Source organism: Artibeus jamaicensis, unplaced genomic scaffold (assembly GCF_021234435.1).
Source record: "Artibeus jamaicensis isolate MK-2021 breed Jamaican fruit bat unplaced genomic scaffold, CSHL_Jam_final contig_525, whole genome shotgun sequence".
Taxonomy (NCBI): Eukaryota; Metazoa; Chordata; class Mammalia; order Chiroptera; family Phyllostomidae; genus Artibeus; species Artibeus jamaicensis.
The window spans coordinates 11365992-11387762 of record NW_026521874.1 but is presented as its reverse complement, the minus strand read 5'-3'; the positions used below and the strand labels follow the sequence as shown (position 1 = coordinate 11387762).

Sequence of the window (21771 nt, the reverse complement as noted above, 5' to 3'; positions counted from 1 at the left end):
GCACGGATCCCTTCGCTCCTTGATGGGACCTCCAGGGCGACCAGCTCATTGCCTTTTATATAAAATCATGCACTTCCCTGTCCCTGGCACCCACTTCAGGAAGCGTAGAATTCACAGTAAGAAACAACTCTCTTTCCCGGAGGAAACCAGTGTGAGCGGCTCCTCACACACACCCTCCTGGGAAACGCGCGCCTGTGTGGGGGGAGGAAATACTTCCACGGAAACACTCACACCCCTGCGCCCTCCTCAGATGCTGGCCTTTTCCCTCCCTGCCTGCCTCTGAGATGATTCCCCCCACCCCCCCCCCCCCACAGGAAGAGGCCTCGTTCAGCATTTCCACGGCATGACTCAAGGAACACTGCTAACATTTGTCACCTTCCCCATTGGTGGACATTTAGGTTGTTTCTAGTCTCTTGCTATCCTGAACAGTGTTGTAACGAACGTCTGTGTACATCTGCCTATACCTGTCCATTCCAGAATGGACTCACCAGCTCCCGAGATCTGCGCAATTTTCCCTTCGGTTGCTGCCGTCCAGCTGCCCAGTCTCCCGGCCTGGCCCTCTGCTGCCAGCTGGCTGGGGGCAGGGCCTGGGCATGATGACCTAGGCTGATCCGTCCCGGTCCAAGGCTGGGACCAGGGAGTGTGGAGGCCACCGAGGACGCCCTGCTTCCCTGCCCACTCAGATCCTGTGACATCTGTGCACTTATTGGAGAAGACACGGGCTCTGCCTGTAATTGAAGAGCACAGGAAAGAGGGAGGCAGGAAGGGAGATAAGCAAATTGAATTGGGCGCCCTGCCGCCAGTCAAGGCCTGGATAGTTCCTGCCCTTCTCTCCAGAGCAGGGTCTGGGGAGGCAACCAGGCCCCCCACCCTGTCCGTGCGGCTCCCCAGGCAGAATTGGGACAGGAAGCTCTGGCCCTGAGTTCCACAACCAGACCTTGAGCTGCACTGTCTCTCCCCAAAGAAGAAAGGTCTGGACTGGGCCGTGTGCAACGTGACCTTGGACAAGTCGGTTAGCCTCTTACTTAGGGCCTGTGTCCCTCCTCCTGTAAAGCCAAGGCTCAGACTGGATGGGCCTGAGAGGCTGGCGGCCCTGACCATCTGTCTGTGAGGACATTGTCAAAAGCCCAGTGAGGGGAAGACATGGCCAGTCTGAAGCACCCCTCCCTCCTCTTCCTATAAAATGGGTCAGAGCAGCCGGACTGCTCAGGGCCACACCAGAACTGGCTGTGGCAGACACCCTGAACTTGACCAGCAAAGCAGACACAGCTGCGGCTCACCTGTCCAGGATGTGAGGTCAGGCAGGCACAGGAGCTTGGGTGGCTGGCAGGTGTAGCCTGCGGCAGGTGCCTGGGAAGAAAGGAAGGAGGCATGATGGGGAGGGGAGGGAGAGTCCATTCTGTCCGCCCCTGGGACAGACAGACGCCTGTTTTTCTCAGTTGCTCAGGACCTGCTGATAAATATTTGACTTCATCAATGTTGGCCCACAAGCTGTGAGTCACGCACTGCTGAAAGTTGGGGCCGTGCAGAGAGCCCCCCCCCAGAGGCCCTGTGGGTCGGTTGGGTGGCAGGCAGGGACCTGTCATGCAAGGAGGGCGGGGCTGAGGCAGCTACCCCAGGTCACTGTCCGACCTGGGCCTGCCCCTTGCTGTTGCACAGCTGGAGCGAGCAGTGCGACCTCTCCCGCTCAGGCTGCCCCTCTGTCAGTGAGGGCAGCATGCCCAGTCTGCCCTCCACCCCCGTGAGCCCCCAGGGTGCAGGCTGGAGGTCAAGATGGCCTGGGGGTCAAATCCTGGCTGAGCCCTGCCTGGGGCATGGTCTTGGGCAAAGGAGGGACTGGCCCTCCCTGGGCCCTGTTTCCCCTGCTGTCCTGTGGGAATAAGAAGGAACAGAAGAGAATCCCCCAGGCCTGGTGGACTCAAGCACCTTATCTGCCCCCATCCCTTCCACGAGGGATGTCGGTAGGGGCTCCCCTCCCCACACCCACAAGGGGGCAACGAGCGTTCCTGCAGGTGCAGCCACTCCCATGGACACTAATGAAACACGGAAGAAACAAAGCAATTTCAAATTCCAATAAAATTAAAAACAAACCTCTGGCCTCACAGCAGATCCAAGCAGCAGATCCAATTACGTAGCTGCTGCAGAGTGCAGCCCTGGGGGACGGAAGCAGGGCCAGCGCCGCCCCGCTGTGGGAGCTGAGCCTGGAGCGCACAGAGGCTCGGCCACGGGGGGGCAGGGAGGGGGTGGCAGGTGGCGTTGACCCCACTTCACGATTTAACAAATACAAATAAGCTCTTAGCAAACCAGGGAGGCAGGTGACTCCCTTCATCCACTACAGAGTAGCCAACCACAGTCCCCAACAAGCCAAGCTGAGGACCGATAAAATCAAGGGACAACAGATCACTGCCTCTCTGTGCCGCACGGAGTCCTGGCCGGCTCTGGGAGACCAGGAACGTCAATAACAAATTACAGGCATTGGAGAGAAGCAGGACTCCCCACAGAGAAACCCCAGGAGACTGAGAACTCAGCCAGGGGGCAGGTACAAGACCCACACACGTGGGCAACCTCTACACCCGAAGTTGGCAAACTCTTTCTGGAAAGAGCCAGGATCTTTGACCACTCAACTCTGCTTCCACGTACGTGTGCACACACAGTCAGAGGTCAGAGAGAGGACCCTCTGTGCTGTGTGCAGAAGTGACCACCGCCCTGGGCTGCCCAGCCTGGCCCAGAAAGAGCTAGAGGGCAGGCAGCCAGCCTTTTCTATGTGCCTGCTGTATACCAAGCCTTCCAACATGCATTCTCTCATTTAATCTTCCCTGTGCCCCCTGAGGGGAAGCCCAGGCCCAGAAGCTGCGGTCATTGCCCTGAGGCCCCCCAGCTGGTAACTGGGGTACCTGGATTCACACCCACATCGGAGGTCAAACACCTGGGTCAGCGGGCTGGGGGCAGATCTGGGTGGTCGGCAGCCATCCTGCCCCTTGCCAACAGCCCTCCCAGCAGAGGCCAGAGAACAGCTGCACCTGCCCCAGTCCAGCACCTTGCCCCGCCCCCACCACCCGGTCCTGAGTAGCCTCATTAGTGATTCTGCCGGTGCCACCAGCTAATTAGTGTCATGTTAATTGAGCATGCAAGAGGCTGCCACCTCCAAGGGCAGAGTGTGGGCTGCCAAGGGGAATGCAGATGTGGGCCGAGGGCCGGGCCCCGCGCCCGCCCGGGGGCCACTCCTGTCCTGAAGCAGCCCTGGACACCCCTCCCCCCCTCCACACAGACAACACCCACTACGACTTCCTGAGTCTGAAGGGAGGGACAGGAGGTAAACCCTGGGACAGCATGGTAGAGATGGCACTTGCTAAACCCTACCGTGAGCCCAGCATACTCTGAATTCTCCCCACTCCTGTGGGAGAGCTACTGTCAGCCCCGCTGACAGCCAAAAACTCTGGGGCCCGAAAGGAAACCACCTCCCCGGGGGTTTGTCCAGTGGGTCAGAAGACACCTGCATTCGACTGCACAGTGACTCAGGGTTGGCGTATAGCCACAGCGGGCACCAGGGTTCATAGATAAGCCCGGAGTGCGGGACCAGGAACTCTGGGCTCGTGCTGTGTCCCTGCCCCGTCCACCATCCCCACCTCCTTGATGGACAGGCACCACATGCCTCCCAGTGCAGAGCATCACCGGGACTGCAGCAGCCGAGACGTGTCCACCCTTCACCCCCTTACAGATGAGAGACTAAGGGTCACTTTAGGGGCTGCCCAAGGCCCCCCACAGCAAGTGGCAACGTGGGACATCAAGCTGCAGAGACCTAAATCGAGCCTGAGTCCGAGCTTCTCGCCTCTCAACAGCAGAGCCGCCGCCTCCCCTCCCCCGCACGCAGCTTCCACGAGCAGGGAGCCTCCAGGGTCTGCTTTCGTGTCTCCCTGTAGCAACATAAAATCTCACTCAAAGGGCCGCTTTTAATTGGCTTTATACACTCGTTAATAACTGCGCCTACCTAACGCACCTGTAAAAGGCTCATAACATTAACTTAATGGCGGCAATGCCCGGCCCGCACCGCCAACCAGCCTTTTAAACTTGCTGACGAGGCTTTGACGGGGGCCACGTGGGCAGAGACAGGGCAGGGGAGGCCCAGTTCACAGGGTGGGCGCCCTTGTTTTGGCACACGGAAGCCTAAGTTCCATCTGGCAGCTGCCCCGTGGCCTCCCGGGGGCCTCAGAATAGGGAATTCGCCGAACCCTGCACCTTCCTGTGTCCGTCCTGCGCACCAGGTGTGTGGTCTGCCCCACTCCGTGTTTGCCCATCATTTCAAAGGTCGGCATCTCTGGGCAGAGCCCTCCCTCCCTGCTCACCTCAGTCTCTGCCCCGCCAGGGCCTTCTGGCTCATTCCCAGCCCGTCTGTCCTGCCGGGGTCAGCAAAAACGTGGGAATTTGCGTTTGCAACCCCTACTTGGCACTCTGTTCCTTGGGTGTCCAGCCTTCTCTTCTAAAACCCAAAGCCTGCCTCCTATGGATGCCCTAAGCGCTGGGTGCAGGGCCTGGCCAGAGGCAGTCCCGAGCCAGTGAGCAGAGGCACAGGGCCATGGGCAGGGCCCTCGGGTGTGGGGAGGGCTGAGCCAGGAGGCCGCCGCCGTGAGCACTGCCCAAGCATCTCAGTTCGCACCAAGGTGCTCACTGCAGGGTTTCCCAGAGAGAGGCGGCTGGGAGCTCGGAGGTGGCACAGTCCGTCTACAGCATCATCTCCCCCTGCTAGATTGCCAGCCCTGTGAGGACGGAGACTTGGGTTCGCTTTGATTGCCGCTGCATCTCCAAGGCCCAGGGCAGCACCGCCTGCACACAGGAGGGACTCCGAAAGCTCAGGTGGATGGGGGGCTGGGGGGCGGCCTCTGGAAGGCAGCTTTCCACGGGGCTCTCTCTGGCCTCGCCCCTCCCAGGGCTGACCCCCAGGTGTTCTGACTGGCCGTGAACAGGGGCTCCCAGGCTGCCTGGGTTCCACTGGTCGCAGCCCCATTGTCCGTGCAACACGACACTTCTGAGCACCTACTATGTGTCAGTGGGGACACGACAGCGAACAAGGCAGCTCGGGAGCCCACGTCTGGTGGAGGAGGAGGACAAGCTCACGGCAGCCAGAAGCAGTGCATGGGGCCCCTGGTAGGGCCCCTTGCCCAGCTGGGAGAGCCAGGGAAGGCAGGCGGGGAGCAGCCTCTGAGCTGGGTCCTGGGGTTTCCCGATGGGCCCACAGGGCCATGGGCCGCCTCCCCTGCCACACTAGCCCTGTGAGCGCTGCCCTCCATCCTCACCGTTGCTTGAAAGCCCCCTGCAGACAGCCGGCTCGGCTGGCTCCTTCACTGAGGCCTTGTTCTGTGTTGTTACATTTGCCAAAGCCGGGCTGCTGGGTGGCACTGAACTGGTGGCTGGGCCCACCTCCCGGGGAAGGTGGGGAGCCTTCAACTGCACTGGGCTCAGGGACCCCATGTCATGGCCCCCCCACTGGTGGAAAAGGCTGTGTCGGAGGCACCCAGGGTACGTCAGGAGCAAGGTGTGAAGCAGGGGCCACAGCAGCACCCCGGCCAGGCCAGGTTTGAGACAGGGACTCTGGTGACCCGCAGGTCCACCCGAAGTCTCTCACACACCAAACACCAAAGAGCAGGCCCACCCAAGCACATGTCCAGGCGTGACTGGCTCAAAAGCCAAGGCCCCAGCCGCCCACCCGTGGGGGCTCTGATGGGTCACCCCCGGCCCCTCTGGGCCTTTACAGGAGGAGCTGCAGGCCGGCTCTGTCTGTCCTCACTCCATGGAAGAAGAGGGGCAGCAGCACCAGGTTCCTGGCTTCCGCCGGGGCCTGGCTGGGGTGCAGGGGGAGGGGTGGGAGATGGGCAAGATGACTTGGGGAGCAGACCGGGCCAGACCCCAGCCCTGCCCCTTGCCAGTCCTGTGGTCCCGGGAAGCTCTGAGCGCCCTTTCCCTCCTCTGTGAAACGGGGTTCTGTGTTGGTTACCTATTGCTGTGTAGCAAGTTGCCCCAAAACGTAGGGGCGTAAGCTGTCAGTAATCGCAGAGTGGTGCTCGTGGCTTCTGTGCACCAGGACCTCGGGAGTGGCTTCCCTGGGCAGTTCTGCTCTGTGTCACTGCTAAAGCCGAGTTGTCATCTGGAAGCTTGACTGGGGCTGGGGAACCCGCTTCCAGGAGGCCTACGTGCTTCTGCAGGAGGCCTCAGCTCACCCCCAAGTAGGCTCCCTCCGAGGGCTTCCCCCAGAGCAAGTGACCCAAGAGAGAATGAGCGAGCAGGAAGCTGCGGTGCCCTTTGTGACCTCGTCCTGGAGGTCACACTCCTTCACCTGCACAGCATCTCCCAGGTGGGCCCTGTTTGCAGTGGAAGGAGGACCACAAAGGACAAGAGCACAGGGACGTGAGAATGACTGGGGTGGGCAGCGTGGAAGGTCTTCAAGGCCACCTGCCAAATGCTATGACTCGTCTGCTTCCTCATCTCTCCAGTGGGGACCGCCCCCACCTCTCAGAGCTGGCAGGGGCTCCAGACGGGGGCCACGGAGACAAGCTGTGGGCTCGGTGCCCAGCCGGTGCTGAGCACCCACCCAAGGGCAGCCTGCACATTACACCACCACCACATTGGCTCCGACAGAGGCCAGGGGGACCCCCGCCCCCTCCCAAGGAGCCCCGTTGAGCTGTGAGAGGCCAGATGGGCCCTTTCTTTCAACGAGTGGGGACTACGAAGAGGCCCTGCTTCCCCCAGCCCCCTTCTCCTTAAGGTTTTAAACACCTAATTTATTCCATCCATTAGATAGATTTTGTAGATTTAATCATTTTCACAGTTGGTGGCTCATTGGATACTCAAGATAAACTCCAAATGCAAGTATAATGGTGAGGACAAATGAGTTTTCACACCACAATGGCAGAAACTTGCTTGGGAAGAGAGTTTAAGGGGAACAAAAATACATACAGATATAATTTTTTCCCCGGCAGCTGCTTTTGCTGACTATAGTAGGGTTACCGCAGTTAATTTCACCAGTTTTGTTCATCTGTAAAATTGCATAAAAGTGACATTTTTGTGCTCATTATAGCAACTGCTGATTTATGGCTGGTAAACGGAGAGCCGGTCCCTTTTTCGCGGGACTCTCCGAGCGCTGCTAAGTGCCCATGAAATTGCTTGTATAATGTAGTTTAAATCCAATCTCAGAGAAAGATTCCCCCGTTGGCCAAAGTGACATTTCCATTCTCCACACTGAGTTTATTTTCGGCCACTTAGGTGGGGGTGGCCCGGACAGGGTCAGGGCGGGGGTCCCTGGCCAGCTCCACCTGCCTGGCCCAGGTCAGGCCAGAGGGACAGAGGGCCCCGTGCCAGCCGGCCTGCTCTGGGTGCTGCCCGCCCCTCCCCTCCCTGCCGCCTGGCCCAGGTCAGACCACACCCCTGCACCCCAGGACAGTGAGGAACGGCCTTTCGGACACGTGTGCCTGTCCCTGCGCTCCCCTGCTTCAAAGCCTGCGCTGGCTGCCGGTGCCCTGGGGGACAGGACTGCTGCCCCGCAGTGGGAGCGTCCCCTTCCATTCTGGCCCCACACACGCCCTGCCCAGCACACAAGACCCTCTCTGGGCCTTCCCCGCATGCTCACCGCCCCGGGCGTCTGCTTGCTCCCTGAATTGTTTACAGTTCCCACCTGGACACTCTGTCACCTCTGGACCTCAGCCCAAGCTGCTGCTTCTGCCTGAGATAGGTCTCTCCCCTCCTTCCTCCGTGGCCTTAACCAGGGCGCTTGCTCTCCCAAAAAGCCACCTCCAAAGCCCTGGCTGGGTTGGCTCCTCAGGGGCCCCACACTGCCTGCCCTTCCCATCAAAGCCCAGGGTGGCTGTGAGCCCGTGAGGGGGTCGTGGGCCAGGCTCTGGAAGGGTGGCACGTGGTGTCTGCACTGTGCCAGGTCCTGCCCCCCCCCCGAAGGCCTGACCCCAGGCACAGGTCAGAGCGCAAACTCACACTCAGAGAGCGCCTGCTTTTGATGACATACCGCACCCGGACGACTTGTTACACCCACACGGCACCCCCATTTCACAGACATGGAAACTGAGGCTCAGAGTGGAGTCCCCCGGGGTCACTGGAAGGCCCTCTTCACCCGAGGACCCAGACAGGCCACTATCTCCCAGCACCTCCTGTGCACCTCACCCCCTGCTGGGCCATTTGGTGTAATTGTTCCTCCAGGTCACCCTGCAGACCTGACATGGTCATCACCCCCATTCCATTGGTGAGAAAACAGGTTCAGCCGGGCAAGCAGCTTACACAGGGTCACACAGCCCCACGACCAGGCCAGCCAGCTCCAAAGCCCGACCAGGGCCTTGCCACTGGCCTCGTGCAGGCCTCCGGCTCCAAGAGGGTCCTGGCCAGCTCAGAGGGATCGGGTGGGGCCTTGGGTGGGAGGAGAAGATCGGCCTACCCGTGACCCACGTCCCCTGTGGCAAGAGCCAGTTGTGCCCCCAGACACACACAGAGTGTGGCTCACAAACAAGGCAGTGGCTTCACGGGCGACAGGCAGACCCAGGAAGGGGCTGGGAGGCCGCAGAGGTGAAACCGCTCCTCACCTGCCTACTGGCCAGACAGGAAATGTGAGCCCAGGTGAATGCCCACGCGAGCAGCTCCCACTGGCAGCCCCGCCCCTCGAGGGGCAGGCCCCGTGCTGGGCTCTGCCCACAGAGCCACCCATGCGACAAGTGAGGGAGGGCAGGCACCGAGACGCACAGGGGTGGAAGGCGCGAACGCCCGCCGGAGCACTGTTGGCATGAAAGACACCACCAGTCGAGAGAGTGAAGCCCTGGCCATTGCTGAGCCCTGCCGGTGGGCACCCGCCCTGGCACCGTCACTCTGGCTGTGGGGTCTCTGTCTCCTAAAGCAGAGCCTTTGCTGCCCCTGCGTCCTGCGGGTTCTGCTCCTGGGCACGCTCCGAACAGAACTCCCAGAACATGTGCCCGGGACCAGGGGGCCACGCGGGTCAGCCCCAACCTGGAACCGACTCCCACCCATTAACAGGAAGGACGCATGAACTGCCATGTAGTCACACATGGACGCCACACGCTGATGTGAAAAATGAACCACCGCCTCGCACGCCACCCGACGGACCTCGCAAACACAGCCTTAAGTGACAGGCTTACGCACATGTGTGTGCGCTGCATGCTCCGCCTCACCACCACGGACACAGACCAGACACAGCTAGTCCACGTAGTTAGAAGACTGAGAGCCGCTCCCCGTAGCGTGGTCAGAGACTGGGAGGAGGCGCGGGGGACTCACAGGAGGCTGGTCCTGTCCCCGGACCCAAGTGTCGTTACATGAGTGTGTCCCATTGGTGCAAGTGCAGCCAGTTGACGGTGAGGGCTGACTCCTTTATTTTCGCCGACCCCAAGCTTAAGAACTGGGCAGGAACAAAGCGAGTGAGTGAATGGAGATGGGAGGAGGGGAGGGCGGCCAGCGCCCCAGCAGTCCTTCTGGGGAGCAGTGGGCATGCGGCTCCAGGCCTCCCTGTCACCCGGTCAGTGCTCACCTGTGCTTTCCGGTCCCCGCAGGTGAGACGGCGGCCAGCTCCATGCATTCCTCCCGCTACCCAAGCCCAGCCGAGCTGGACGCCTACGCGGAGAAGGTGGCCAACAGCCCGCTGTCCATCAAGATCTTCCCCACCACCATCCGCGTGCCCCAGCACAAGCACCTCGGCCGCACCGTCAACGGCTATGACACCTGTGGCCAGCGCTACAGCCCCTACCCGCAGCACACCGCCGGCTACCAGGGCCTGCTGGCTGTCGTCAAAGCTGCTGTCTCCTCCAGCGTGGCCGCACCCACTGGGCCCGCCAAAGGCGTGCTCAAGAGCGCCGAGGGCAAGCGGACCAAGCTGTCGCCAGCCACCGTGCAGGTGGGCGTCGCACCCTACCCGGCGCCCAGCACTCTGGGGCCCCTGGCCTATGCCAAGGCACCCGAGGCACCCGCCCCGCCACCGGGCCTGCCCGCGGCGGCCGCCACTGCCGCCTCCGTTATCCCCTTGCCGGGCCGGAGCCGGGCCCTGCCACCTTCCAACCTACCCTCCATCCACAGCATCCTTTACCAGCTCAACCAGCAGTGCCAGGCCCCAGGCGTGGCGCCCACCGCCTGCCAGGGTGTGGCCGTGCCCCTCCCCAGCCCCGCCAAGCACGGCCCGGTGCCCAGCTTCCCCAGCATGGCCTACTCAGCTGCTGCCGGCCTGCCCGACTGCCGAAAGGGCACTGAGCTGGGCCAGGGAAGCACAGCGGCCTTGACGTTGGCTGCAGCCTCCAAGCCTGCGGGGTACATGGACGGCGGCCTGGATTACCTGCTATGGCCACAGAAGCCGCCCCCACCGCCACCCCAGCCACTGCGGGCCTATAGCGGGGGCACAGTGGCCAGCAAGTCCCCGGAGGCTTGTGGGGGGCGGGCATACGAGCGGGCCAGTGGCTCACCCCTGAACTGCAGCGTGGGGCTGCCCGCCAGCTTCACGGTGGGTCAGTACTTCGCTGCCCCATGGAACAGCGTGCTGGTGACTCCCACCAGCGACTGCTACAACTCCGCAGCAGTGGCGGTCTCTGAGCTGGGGCCCGGGGGTGCCCGGGAGCTGCCAGGCCCCCCGGCGGAGGCCCTCTCAGGCCTGCCCAGCAAGAGCGCCTGCAACACGGCGGTGCTGAGCAGCAGCCTGCAGTCGCTGGAGTATCTCATCAATGACATCCGGCCGCCCTGCATCAAGGAGCAGATGCTGGGCAAGGGCTACGAGACGGTGGCCGTGCCCCGGCTGCTTGACCACCAGCACGCCCACATCCGCCTCCCCGTCTACAGATAAGGCCTGCCTTGTGGACAGAGGGACAGGGCCCTGGGGGGAGGCAGGCTGGAGAGCAGTGGCCGGCGCACAGGGGCCTGTCGATGCCCACAGGGAAGCCGCAGCCATGTCTGTGGAGGTTTGGCAGGGTGACCTTGCTCAGCGAGGCCCCTCCCCACCCATCAGCTGTCCCAGGACACTCCTGATGCCCTCACCTTCCTCTCCACACGGGCAGAGGTGAGGAGAGAAACCACTGACAACCAGGAGTGCGGCTTCCTGCTCTCCCAGGGCGGAGCTCAGGCCAGGGTGGGGTGCAGAAAGAAATGTGGCGGTTTGGAATCAGGGTGGGGGTCAAAGTAGCCACCAGGGGTCCCATTGCTCCCCCCACAAGCTGCCCAGTCACCTGGAAGAGGAGCAGGGGAGGTCACTGGTCCCACAGTGTCCCCCACTGGCCAGTCCAGGTGACGGCCACTTTAATAGAGGCTCCAGGGGCTACCCGGCCCCCTGCTCTTCCTCCTCTAGACTCTCCCTCCTTCCCCTGCCCCATCCCTTCCCAACACGGAGAAACCACACCCCACACCCTTCTCCAAACCCTGGACTGCCCCAGCCCCTCCTGTCTCTTACGTCTTACAGGGCTGCAGCTGCGGGTGAGCTGCGCAAGGGCGCCCCCTGCAGGACACGCCGCTTGCATCCTTGACTTGTGTATTTATTTCGGCGAGCTCCTGAGTCTTGAGGAAGGGGTGCCATCGCTCTGTTCGCACAAAGGCACCACAGGGGTTAACAATGGGTCTGCTCAGAGCCTTGCCTTCTTTGGGGTTCTCCCCCGGGAACCAGCGAGGAGGTAACCCACCCGCTTTAACTGTGGGACTCCATGCAACTCCTTGCCTGCCAGCTGCCCTCCAAGGCCTGTCCCGTACCATCAGGGGGCGCAGGGAGGCAGGCAGGGGTGCCCCCTCAAGTCCCCAAGGCCCGACTCCCCAGTCCCGGCCCCTCTGGCACTCCGGAAGCGGTACTGTATCTCTCTCCAAGGCCTGTTCTAGCACTAAGTGCATTTACAAATCTCTGAGAATGTTTTTTTTTTTATACTAAAATTGACCATTATATTCTACTGTGAGAAGTGCAGTCTGCACTATATTGTTTTAAAAACTAAAAGAAAAGAAAGGAAAACACAGATGGTGTCTCGGCTGTGGGGTTGTTCTGTAGCTTGTCTGTGCTTTCTTCCTCCCGGTAGGAACAGAACGCTCTGGGTCCTCTGCAGACGGGGTGGGGGGGGGGGGCCCGGCGGGGACAGGGCGGGGCTCTCACCCTCCGGAAACAAGGCGGGCTTCCTGGCACCCGCAGCGCTGAGCCACTGTACCATCCATCTCCCATCTACCCCTCCCACTGTCCCGAGGTGGATGCTGTCATCTGCCTTGTTCATGTGTCCGCCACTTGGCCAGGCCAGAGATCCACTCCTGGACCAGCCGAGACAGGGCCCCTTGGCTCCTCCCCTGATGGTGCCAAGTGGTATGGAGGTGGCCTGGGGGTGGCGCCCCCTGCATCCCTCAGTTCCTTCGCAGTTCTCCCTCTGTGCCTCGCATGTTCCCAGCTCCCACGGGGGCAGGCCACCGTGGCTGGGCCTCGGCCCCACCCCCACCCCCACCCAGGCAGTGCAGCACACCCCCAACCCCACACTGTGGTGCCTGGGGATTTGTGGGCAACTGCTGCCCCCCCCCCCAAGGAGCTCGGGATTTTTCAGGCACTGCCTGTGCTAGGCATTTTCATGAATATTCACATGGGGTACTGCATAGAGTTCCCACCAGCCTTCACAAGGCAGCAGGGGTTCTAGAGGAAGAAACTGAGGCTCAGAGATGCGAAGTGACCTGCCTGAGGTCACACAGCAAGTCTGCAGAAAGTTGGTGTTCGACCCACGGCATGGACTCCTCCTCGAGTCCTGTCCCTGCCTTCCCGGGGGCCTGCCAGCCGGACACCAGGGCAGGGGGCACAGGCAGTCCCCAGATGCGGGCCTCCCCTCCCAAATGGGGTGGTACATGGGTGCCCAGGACGGTCAGGTCCTGGCTTAGGTGGGGACAGAGGAGACGCCCTGGCTGCCACCCTGCCTGGGGGCATCCACCTCCCTAAGCTCAGGCCCCAGAGCCTGGCAGCACACGGAGGGGGAGAGGGGGCTCCAGGAGGACAGGGCAGGGTCCAGAGAGGGACCCAGGCCCTTCTGAGCCGGGTCAGTGAGCCCAGTGCGTCACCCCAGGCCCTGGGGGCAGGCAGGGTCCTGCAGAGGGCCGAGCTGGGAACGTCAGCGCTGCGTGCGAGGCTGCGGTGGGGGATCACAGACGGTGTGTAGACAGCGGGTGGCGGAGCACTTCTCTGACCTCATACCATTTAGGCTCCCAGCACCCCTCCCAGGTGTGCAATGAAATGGTCCCGTTTCACAGGTGAGGTAGGACAGGAGAAGGTGAGAAACGGCCACAAGGATGGGACCTGGGGGTCAGGCTCGGGCATCAACCCCCTGCCCTGGACCCTCTGCCCTGCATTAGGCTGTCTCCACCCTCAGGCACCGCTGAAGCCCACCTGGGGGCATCACAGTGCGGAGGCAGCCCAGGCCTGCTAGCTTCCAGAGTGAGTGAGACATGGGTTTGAATCCTGCCACTGCTACTCCGAGTGGCCCTGAACCAGTCTATCCCCATCCAGATCGGAGATGGAATTCAAGGAGACCAGCATGTGGGTACTGGGGGCGGGGGGCAGGGCAGCGGGTTCTGCAGCCAGGTTCAGGGCTGGGCATGGGCCTGTGGCTCAGCTGGTCCCGGGGTCACCACTGGAGCCACCACTGGGGCCACGTCAGCGCCAGCAGGGTGTCGGGGTCGCCCAAGTCCCAATATCCCAGGCCCACCCAACCAGGAAAGGAGGTGAGGCTGGGACCACCCTCCAGGCCAGGTCCCTCACATTTGCGGGTCAGGGCTGAGGATCCATCTCCTCTCCTGGGAGACCTTTTCGTCCTCTGCCAGGGGGGTTGACAAGCAGGGAAAGTGAGGGCACATGGCAAGCCAGTCTGGCCCAGCTGGGGTTCCCCTGCCTGGGAGCCGAGGTAGCTGATCTGAGATGGTCCCCCAGCATCGCACCCACAATGCCATCGATCACCCGTGATTACCGCTCTGGAGGAGCAGTGCGGTGACAGCGGGAATGTCACCCCCACCGCTGCAATTACCAACAGCCCACAGCCACTGCAGGCGCACCGGGCGCCCTGCTCTGCCCGGCCGGCTCAGCAAGTCCTCGCTCAACGTCCGCAGATTCCCTGACTTCATGCAAAGTCAGGTGTGACGCAGCCAGAGTTGGGACCACAGGCCCCCCGACACGAAACCAGCGCACAGTTCCTGCAGCAGCTCATCACATTACAGTGAACTACCGTGGGGCAGATGACCTTATTCGAGGGCCCGCGGCCCTGAGGTCTCACAGGTGCAGGCAATACAGGCCATACAGGTGCACCCTCCCTAGTTTTAGATGAGGCTGGAGAGGCCCCGAGAAGGGCAGGCATTTGCTCAAAACCACACAGCTGAGCTGAGAGCAGAGCAGCAACCGAGAAAGAACATGGGCCTTCTGCACAGTGCAGGAGCTCTCAACCCCCGTCCTGTGCCCGACATACAAAGCCACTGCCAACCCCTAAGTGTGGCCCATTTAGCTCTAGACCTTGGTCCAGCCTTGGGTCCCACACCCCTGGGTGAAGGAGTACAGGGGGAACCTGCTATCCCACCCAGCCCCTACCCCCAGCGACACTCCTTCTGTCTCTAAGTCTCCTGAGCTACCAGAAGACCCCCCTCCTCTCTATTTATGCAGCTGCCTGGGGCTCACACCTCTTAGAGCCGAGCTGTGCAACAGGGCAGCCACTGGTGGCTGGTGCACAGCGTCGACCGTTACTTCCTCTTACTGCCACAACAGCTATGAGAAGGCCGTTGGCCGCGTCTTACGGAGCCATCAGAGCTGCCCCGGGTGGTGGAAGGGCTTACAAGTACATCTGGCGAATGTATCGGAGGACTGATACAGGGACACTCACCTTTCCAGGGTGGCTCCTGGTCTTCTTGATTCACATACCAGCCTGAGGGCACTCCCCTGTTTCTGGGAAGGGAAAGCTGAGACAAGCTGGACCCCTGACTTGCCGGCAGTGACTTCAAACTAGAGCCACTCAGCTCCCAGCTGCAGCTGGGATCCAAGCCCGAGCCCACGCCCCAGCCCGAGCCCACGCCCTCTTCATGGGCACCTGTGCACCCTGGCTCTCTTAAAGGGCCCAGGAGATCCCCCAGACCCCCGCCCTGGCCCCTGGAAGGTGGAACCTAGCCAGTGTGGTGGGCGAATCCAGGGCACAAAAAGTTTTCAGTTTAAATCACCAGCTTAGCCTGTCCGTGACAGGAGGAGATGAAGCAAAAACAAACAACAACAAAACAACACAAAACACTAGCCTCCTATCACGTAGACTCCCTGTGTAAGCCTGGGCAATTTGGGTGGCCTGAACGTCAATTCTTGACTTGTCAAAGCGAGTAGTGGCACTGGAAAAGGGGATGGCACCAGGTGGTGTGTAATCAGGATGATAGGACAAATGAGTCCTGTGAGAGAGGGGCCCCCACCATGTGGGCAGGGGCCTACCGGTCCCAGTCCTGTTACTACTGGCCCTCGCCAGCTGCAGCCTTTGGCTCGTGAGCGCCCTCTGGGAGCTGCTGCTTCTCAACGGGAAAGCGAGGCTAAGCTGATAAGGGTGGAGCCCAGGACATGGGCGGTCCCATCCCCAGGCAGCCCCGAGCCTGCCCCATTAAAATGCCCCAAAAGTCAAGTTTGATATCTCTGTCATTACTCGGCCCAGTTGATTTTTACCTTGGAAAGTGGGTTTCCAGGTCAAACGAGCTTGAGAAACAGACTCTGACCCTCCCTCCCTCCCTCCCTCCCGGAGTGGCACAAATCACCGTAGCCCATTAAATGCTCTGAGAAGTCCCGCAGGCAGATGCCCTTCCAACTCTCACCCAGCGGTTTCCCAACTCCTCGGTCACCTAAGCTTTTGTCTCTGTCGACTTCCCAAGGAACGAACCGGACTTCAGGGAACTCCGAGTCCTACCTGTTGAGTTCCCTCCCCTGTCTGAGCCTCCCGGGTTTGCCCAGCTGCAACGCAGACACTTAATGAGGTTGCAGCAGAACCGGGACTGGAATCCAAACCCGGCCTGGAGCTGGGCCTCAGTTCTGGGGCCACCACGTCCTTGGTGGTCTTTACCCACCTGTCAAACTAGGCCCTAATGAAGGGAAACGGTCCCAGGGAGAGGGGGGGGCCCTCATTGGTGAAGTGGGGGTGAGAACCCCTATTTGGAAAAAGGTAAGTGAGGTTCAGAGAGGGGAGGCAAGTTGCCTACTGCCACACAGCATCAGACGCTCCAGAGGCAGATCTAGGCAGCTTCTCTCCGTGTTGAAGGGGATGGGGGGCATTTCCTGAGTCTTACAGCCCCAGGGCCCATGTAAAGGAGAGCCCAGCTAGGGGGCCTCTTCCCCACCAAGTTCTCTGGTTCCAAGCTTCCACATGTATCCTCAGAAGAGGCCCTGGGTGTGACTGCAGCGACCCCTGGTGGCCAATCTCAGGATCAGCTGCCCCACCCTGCTGAGGCAGTAGGCAAATCTGTAAAATCCAGTGGGTGTACCCCGAGGGTGGGGTAGCTGAGAGCGAGTGGGACTCTGATGTCACTGAGTATGTTGAGGAAACCAGAAGCCCCTGAGCCAGGATCGGGGGAGCTGGGTCTGAGTCCCATCTCTACCAAATGCTCCTGTCCTCACCTGTTAGAAGCCATAACTCCCCGCCCCACCCCCACCCCCGCCCCGTTGCTATGACGACTTTGGAAAGGACTCAGTCACTTAAAAAAAATCCTACCAACCCCCAGAAGGTCTCTCCTCCTAAGAGAGAGCGTTCAAATCCCACCTTCACCATGTCTGGGCTGTGTGTCCTTAGGCAAGTGTGTTTATTTCACTGGGTCTCGCTTTATCTCTATTATCTCTAAAGTGGGGATGAAAATTGCTTCTTGTATCTGCATGAATTGGGCAGAGTCAAAGGAAACCCTGACCTTTAAAAAAGAAAAAAAAATGATCTGAAACAATCATAAGAAGACCAGGGTTGGTCAATTCAGCTGCTCGATGGTGTCATGCCCTCTTCAGTTTCCTGTTCCGCCAAGCCCCATCCTGGGTGCAGAATGGCTGCTGCGGTTCCAGCCATCACATCCAGGACTGAGCGTGCCCACCTAAGGAGAAGGCGGCATCTTCCCACAGGTCCCGGGCTTCCTCTTCCTTCAGACTTCCCCCCTTGTCTCAAGGGTCAGAACTGGTTCCCATGGTTATTGCTCTGCAGATACCCACCCAGTAAAGGCAATAGTCACAGTGTTGCCAGAGTGGAAAATGCTATATAAACCAGGTGCTGTGAATCGGGAAGGGGGCTTGGTTTCTGAGGAGGCATCGGGCCCAGCTTACAAGCTCTGCACGTGGCTCCTGAGCTAGGAATGCCCGACCGCTGGGAGGTGCCCGGTCCACGTTCATCTGCTCCCCCTCCCTTTTTGTGGCTCCTCCAAGCACATGGGACTCCCAGTCAGCCCTCTCCTGACCCAGCTGCCTGAGCCCCCTTCCCAGGGGCTTGGGTCTCCACTGCCCAGAGCCCCCTCTCTCCTGTCCTCTGCTTCCATCACCACCAGCCCCTTTGGTCTCGATCTCTATGCTTGGGACGAACAAAGATGTCCCTGTTGTCCCCAGAGACTTTGGAACCCTAAAAAGTAAAGGGTAGGGGGTGCTTGATTCTCATCAAATGTTTTTACCGAGGAGTCAACAATTAATACTTACAAACGGAGACCTGGGATATATAACTGCCCCGTCCGAACAATTACCCTGCTGCCGGGGCAAGGTGCAGAGACCACCGCCCACTACATCCAGGAAGGTTAGGGGCGCGGGTTTGGGGGAGGTGAACAGTGTGGTAGAAGAATGGCTCTTGGTTTAAAAAAAAATCCCCAGCATTCATCGAAAACAATAATAACAGCTAATAATAACAGGGCATGTAATAATGAACTATTCACAGGCATAAGAGGTAATTGTTCAATTAAGATCCGAGAGTTTCTGAGACTGTCTTTTCTGATGGGGCCCCATTGTTTTTGACGCCAGTAGTGCTAATTATTTCCCAGTAGTGTTTTAAACTTGGGATGAAAAAAGCCCTCTTGTCAAATATGACATACAAGTGCTTTATCATTATGAAATACACATGCACGCACATAACAAGGAACGTTTGCTGGAATAAAGTTCGGGGCAGGTTCAAAGGGAGTGGGTTTGAAACAGGGGCTCAGGGTTTCGGGCTCAGTAAAAGGGGCGGGCGGCAGCCCAGGTCCTTATCACACAAGCGACCTGGCCTCATCCCTCCTCACTCCTCAGGGGTCAGCGTTCTCTTTCCAGGCTGGACTCTGAGGACAGAATGCCTGGGCTCAAATCCCACCTCCACCACTTACCAGCCAGGTGTCTGAGTGAGAATTTTCACTTCTCTGTGCCTCAGGTTCTTGGTCCCCAACATAGAGTGCAGTGGACATTCACTTTTTGGCCTGCCCGAGTTCTGCTTGCTGTTTCTCTAAAGCCTGAATCAAAAATCACAGAAACTCAGTGGCATACAAACCAGTTCTTTCTCTCGCATCTGTGGGCTTCCTCTGATCTCAGCTAGGCCTGCCTGGGAGATAGAGCTCCGCTCCAAGTATCTCTCACCCTCCTCTGGGGGGCGGGGCTAGGCATGTCTGCTAACATCCCATTGGTTTAAAATAAGTCATGTGACCCTGGCTGGTGTAGTTAGCGGATTGGGCGCAGGCTACAAAACAAAGGGTCGCTGGTTTGATTCCCAATCAGGGCACCTCCCTTCATTTCGGGCCAGGTCCCCAGTAGGGGGTGCACAAGAGGCAACCACACATTAATGTTTCTTTCCCTCTCTTTCTCCTTCCCTTCCCCTCTCTCTAAAAAAATAAAATAACATCTTTTTTTTAGAAAGTCACACAGCCAAGCCCAGGGGTGAGCAATTACACTTTGCCCACAGCAGGGGGACACCACGCAGTGATGCTAGGAAGGCATGGACGAAAGGCAGCGTCCTTGCCTTTGAGCAACTCTCCTTTCCTGTCGGACCTTGGGGTCTGGGGGAAGCTAACGCCTTTGCTGGCTCTAACTCTGCCTTTCAGGGTGCTGAGCCTCAGGCTTCTCTCTGTTAGAGAGAGATTAGCAGGTGTGGGGAAGGCATTAACAACACAGAAGCATCCAACGGAGACTTTATCATGATCAGGAGGGCAGAGAACTGAAAAGGGAGTTTGCTCCCCTCTAAGTGTCTCTGTGCCCAGTGTGTCCCCTGAAAACACTGCAACACGCCACCAGCCTGTGTCCCGTGCTCCGAAGGACACCGGGAAAGGTCATCTCTAAGACCTTCCTGGACCGAACCAGAAATCTCGACGGCCTGAAAACACCGTAAAAGGCCCCTAATCAGCTTTTAAGTGATAAAGATTCAAAACCCAAACCACCAAACATTTAGAAAATCACAGTTGAAAAAGTTACTACATGCTTAGGTAAAAAATGTACTCAGCAAAATTCATAGCCAACAATTATTTAATTATTATTATTATTATATATTTTAAGATTTTATTTATTTATCTTTAGAGAGGAAGGGAAGGAGAGAGGGAGAGAAATATCAGTGTACGGTTGCTTCTCGTGCGTCCCCTGCTGGGAACTGGCCCGCAACCCAGGTGTGTACCCTAACTGGGAATTAAACCATGATCCTTTGGTTCGCAGGCCTGAGTTCTATCCAATGAACTACACCAGTCAGGGCTATTTATTTTTTAAAAAATGAGTGAGTAAAGTATTCACCTTGGTAAGTTAAGGAGTCCCTTTGGGCTGAGAAGGTGCCTTGACTTCATCGGCAGGCCCATCCCATAACCCCCTAGAGAAGTGACCTTGTCACGGGCCCGGAATGAACCATAGCAATTCTCAGTGACCGTACTAGTCCCCACTGGAAAGATGGCATGGAGGCGGGGGCAACTCAGCAGATGCTACTGTTTGTCCAGGTGATAAGTGACTCCTCCATTCTCCTTCCCCACAGAACCCCAGACCTGACCAGGGAAACATACCTCCATAGGGCCTTCCGCTCCTCTAGGCCACCCATGGCTTTCTGCCTGCTGATTGGCTGGAGCATGGGACACGTGACCCAAACCTGGCCAATAATATCACAATAGCGGGGTCAGCTGGGGGAGTGGGGGGAGTTTGCACCCTCGTAAAGAGACATGGAATCATTGTCCTCTTTCTTCCTCTGGAAGTGGCTAAATCTGGGTCTGACTCCTAGAACAGCAGTGACATCCTGCGTCCTTGAAGGGAGCCAGTGAGGAACCATCAGCACACCTGGGTGGGCGGGGCCTATCACAGTGGCTGACAATGGAGTGACAGGCAGAACCCTTCCTGTGTCTGAGACTGAATACCCTCCCTCCCTCGAGACTTCCTACTGAGGCAATAAATACTCCTTTCCCTTGAAGCCAGTGTAAATTTTCCGTTTCTTGCTACCCCAGACATGTAACTGTATACAAACCACACAACAATCCTCTCTTCTTTAAAACGCAGGGAATCACTGCATCTTCACAAAGGCTGTGCCCTGTTTTGCAGAGGAGGAAACTGAGGCTCCAAGTTTAGGGTCAACCCACAGCTCCCAGAAAGGCGTGGCTCAGCCGGGAAGGGCTTCCCCTGGCCGTGGGATTGGCTCACACAGGTCGTGGCCCAAGCCCACCACATTGGAATGGCTGTTAGGACACCCCCCACCCCCTTCAGAATGCTGGATGAGGACCCCACTCTCCGTGTCAGATCAGAAGGAGGAAGCATGCAGGCCTGTGCAAAGCTGGGCCACTCACGGACCCCGAGAAGAACCCATCAGCCCTGGAAGGCAACACAGGAGATGGAGAGAATGGGCCCTTGGAAAGCAGGAGTCCCCCTGCCACTCTTGGTGATGACAGCCCTCTTTCTTCTCAGAGACTCATGTCCCTCCTGTCATCGACTGCCCTCCTTCTGACGGATGGGGACACAGAGGCCCCAAGAGAGGCAGAGGGACCCATTGCCAAGATTTGGACAGAAGGTGCAGACTCCATGCCCTGTGCTTTTCCCTCTGCAGCTGCCCCTGGCCAGGTCCTGAGATTCATGGTCTTCTCAGCTGAAACTTCGAAGGGGCTTGGCCTGGGAATTCCGAGCCAGGCCTGGGAATTGGGGAGGTCACAGGGACACTGCAGCTAGCTACATGTCACCGGGCTCTATGGGGGGGGCAGGTTGGGGTGTGGAAGGGGAGCAGGTCAGCCCTCAGCTCCAACTCAATCACAACCCTGATGGAGAGAGAAGCAGGGGCCCGTTCCCACCCCAGATGCCCCAGCACTTCCGCCTCTCCAGGGACCACCACCGTCCTCTGGCCACCTTGTACTCGCGGTCACCCTGCTGCTAACACTTCATGGCTCACCCATCTCCACAGCTGTCACCTCCATCCCTGCTCTGCCCCTACCCGGCAGCTCTCTTACCCACCCCCAAGCACCTCACCACCCCCCAGCCAGCATCACTGTGCTCCAGTGAGCATCACACTCCCCCACCAGCACCCCTACCCCTCAGCTAGCATCCCCACCATCTCCCCCAGCATTGCTCTCCCCCAGCATGACTCTCCCCCCAGCACGACTCAGTAATTATTACTCCCCAAGCAGCATTATCACCCCCATCAACCTAACCCCCCCCACCAGCATGACTCTCCTCCCGTTCCCTGCACCCCCCCATCATCCCTGCAGTCACCCCCATCTCTCAGGCCGCCACCACCACCTCCTGTGCAGCCCCCAGCCACCCCCTTAACCACCACCCAGGTTGCTACAACCATCCTCATCCCCACACAGGATTTCTGAGCTCTTCCCCCCCACCATCTGCACCATCTCCACCACCAGTGA

At 59.2% G+C, this 21771-nt stretch overlaps 1 protein-coding gene across 1 annotated transcript in view; it reads left to right on the top strand.

Moving 5' to 3' along the window:
• FAM222A (family with sequence similarity 222 member A) overlaps positions 1 to 10845 on the top strand; it is a 48423-nt gene extending 37578 nt beyond the window's left edge. Inside the window, exon 3 of the mRNA XM_037156252.2 lies at positions 9552 to 10845. Within this exon, the coding sequence (XP_037012147.2) occupies positions 9552 to 10825 (1274 nt within the window). The 3' untranslated portion in view covers positions 10826 to 10845. The remainder of the gene's footprint in view (positions 1 to 9551) is intronic.
• Positions 10846 to 21771: the final 10926 nt, after the last annotated feature.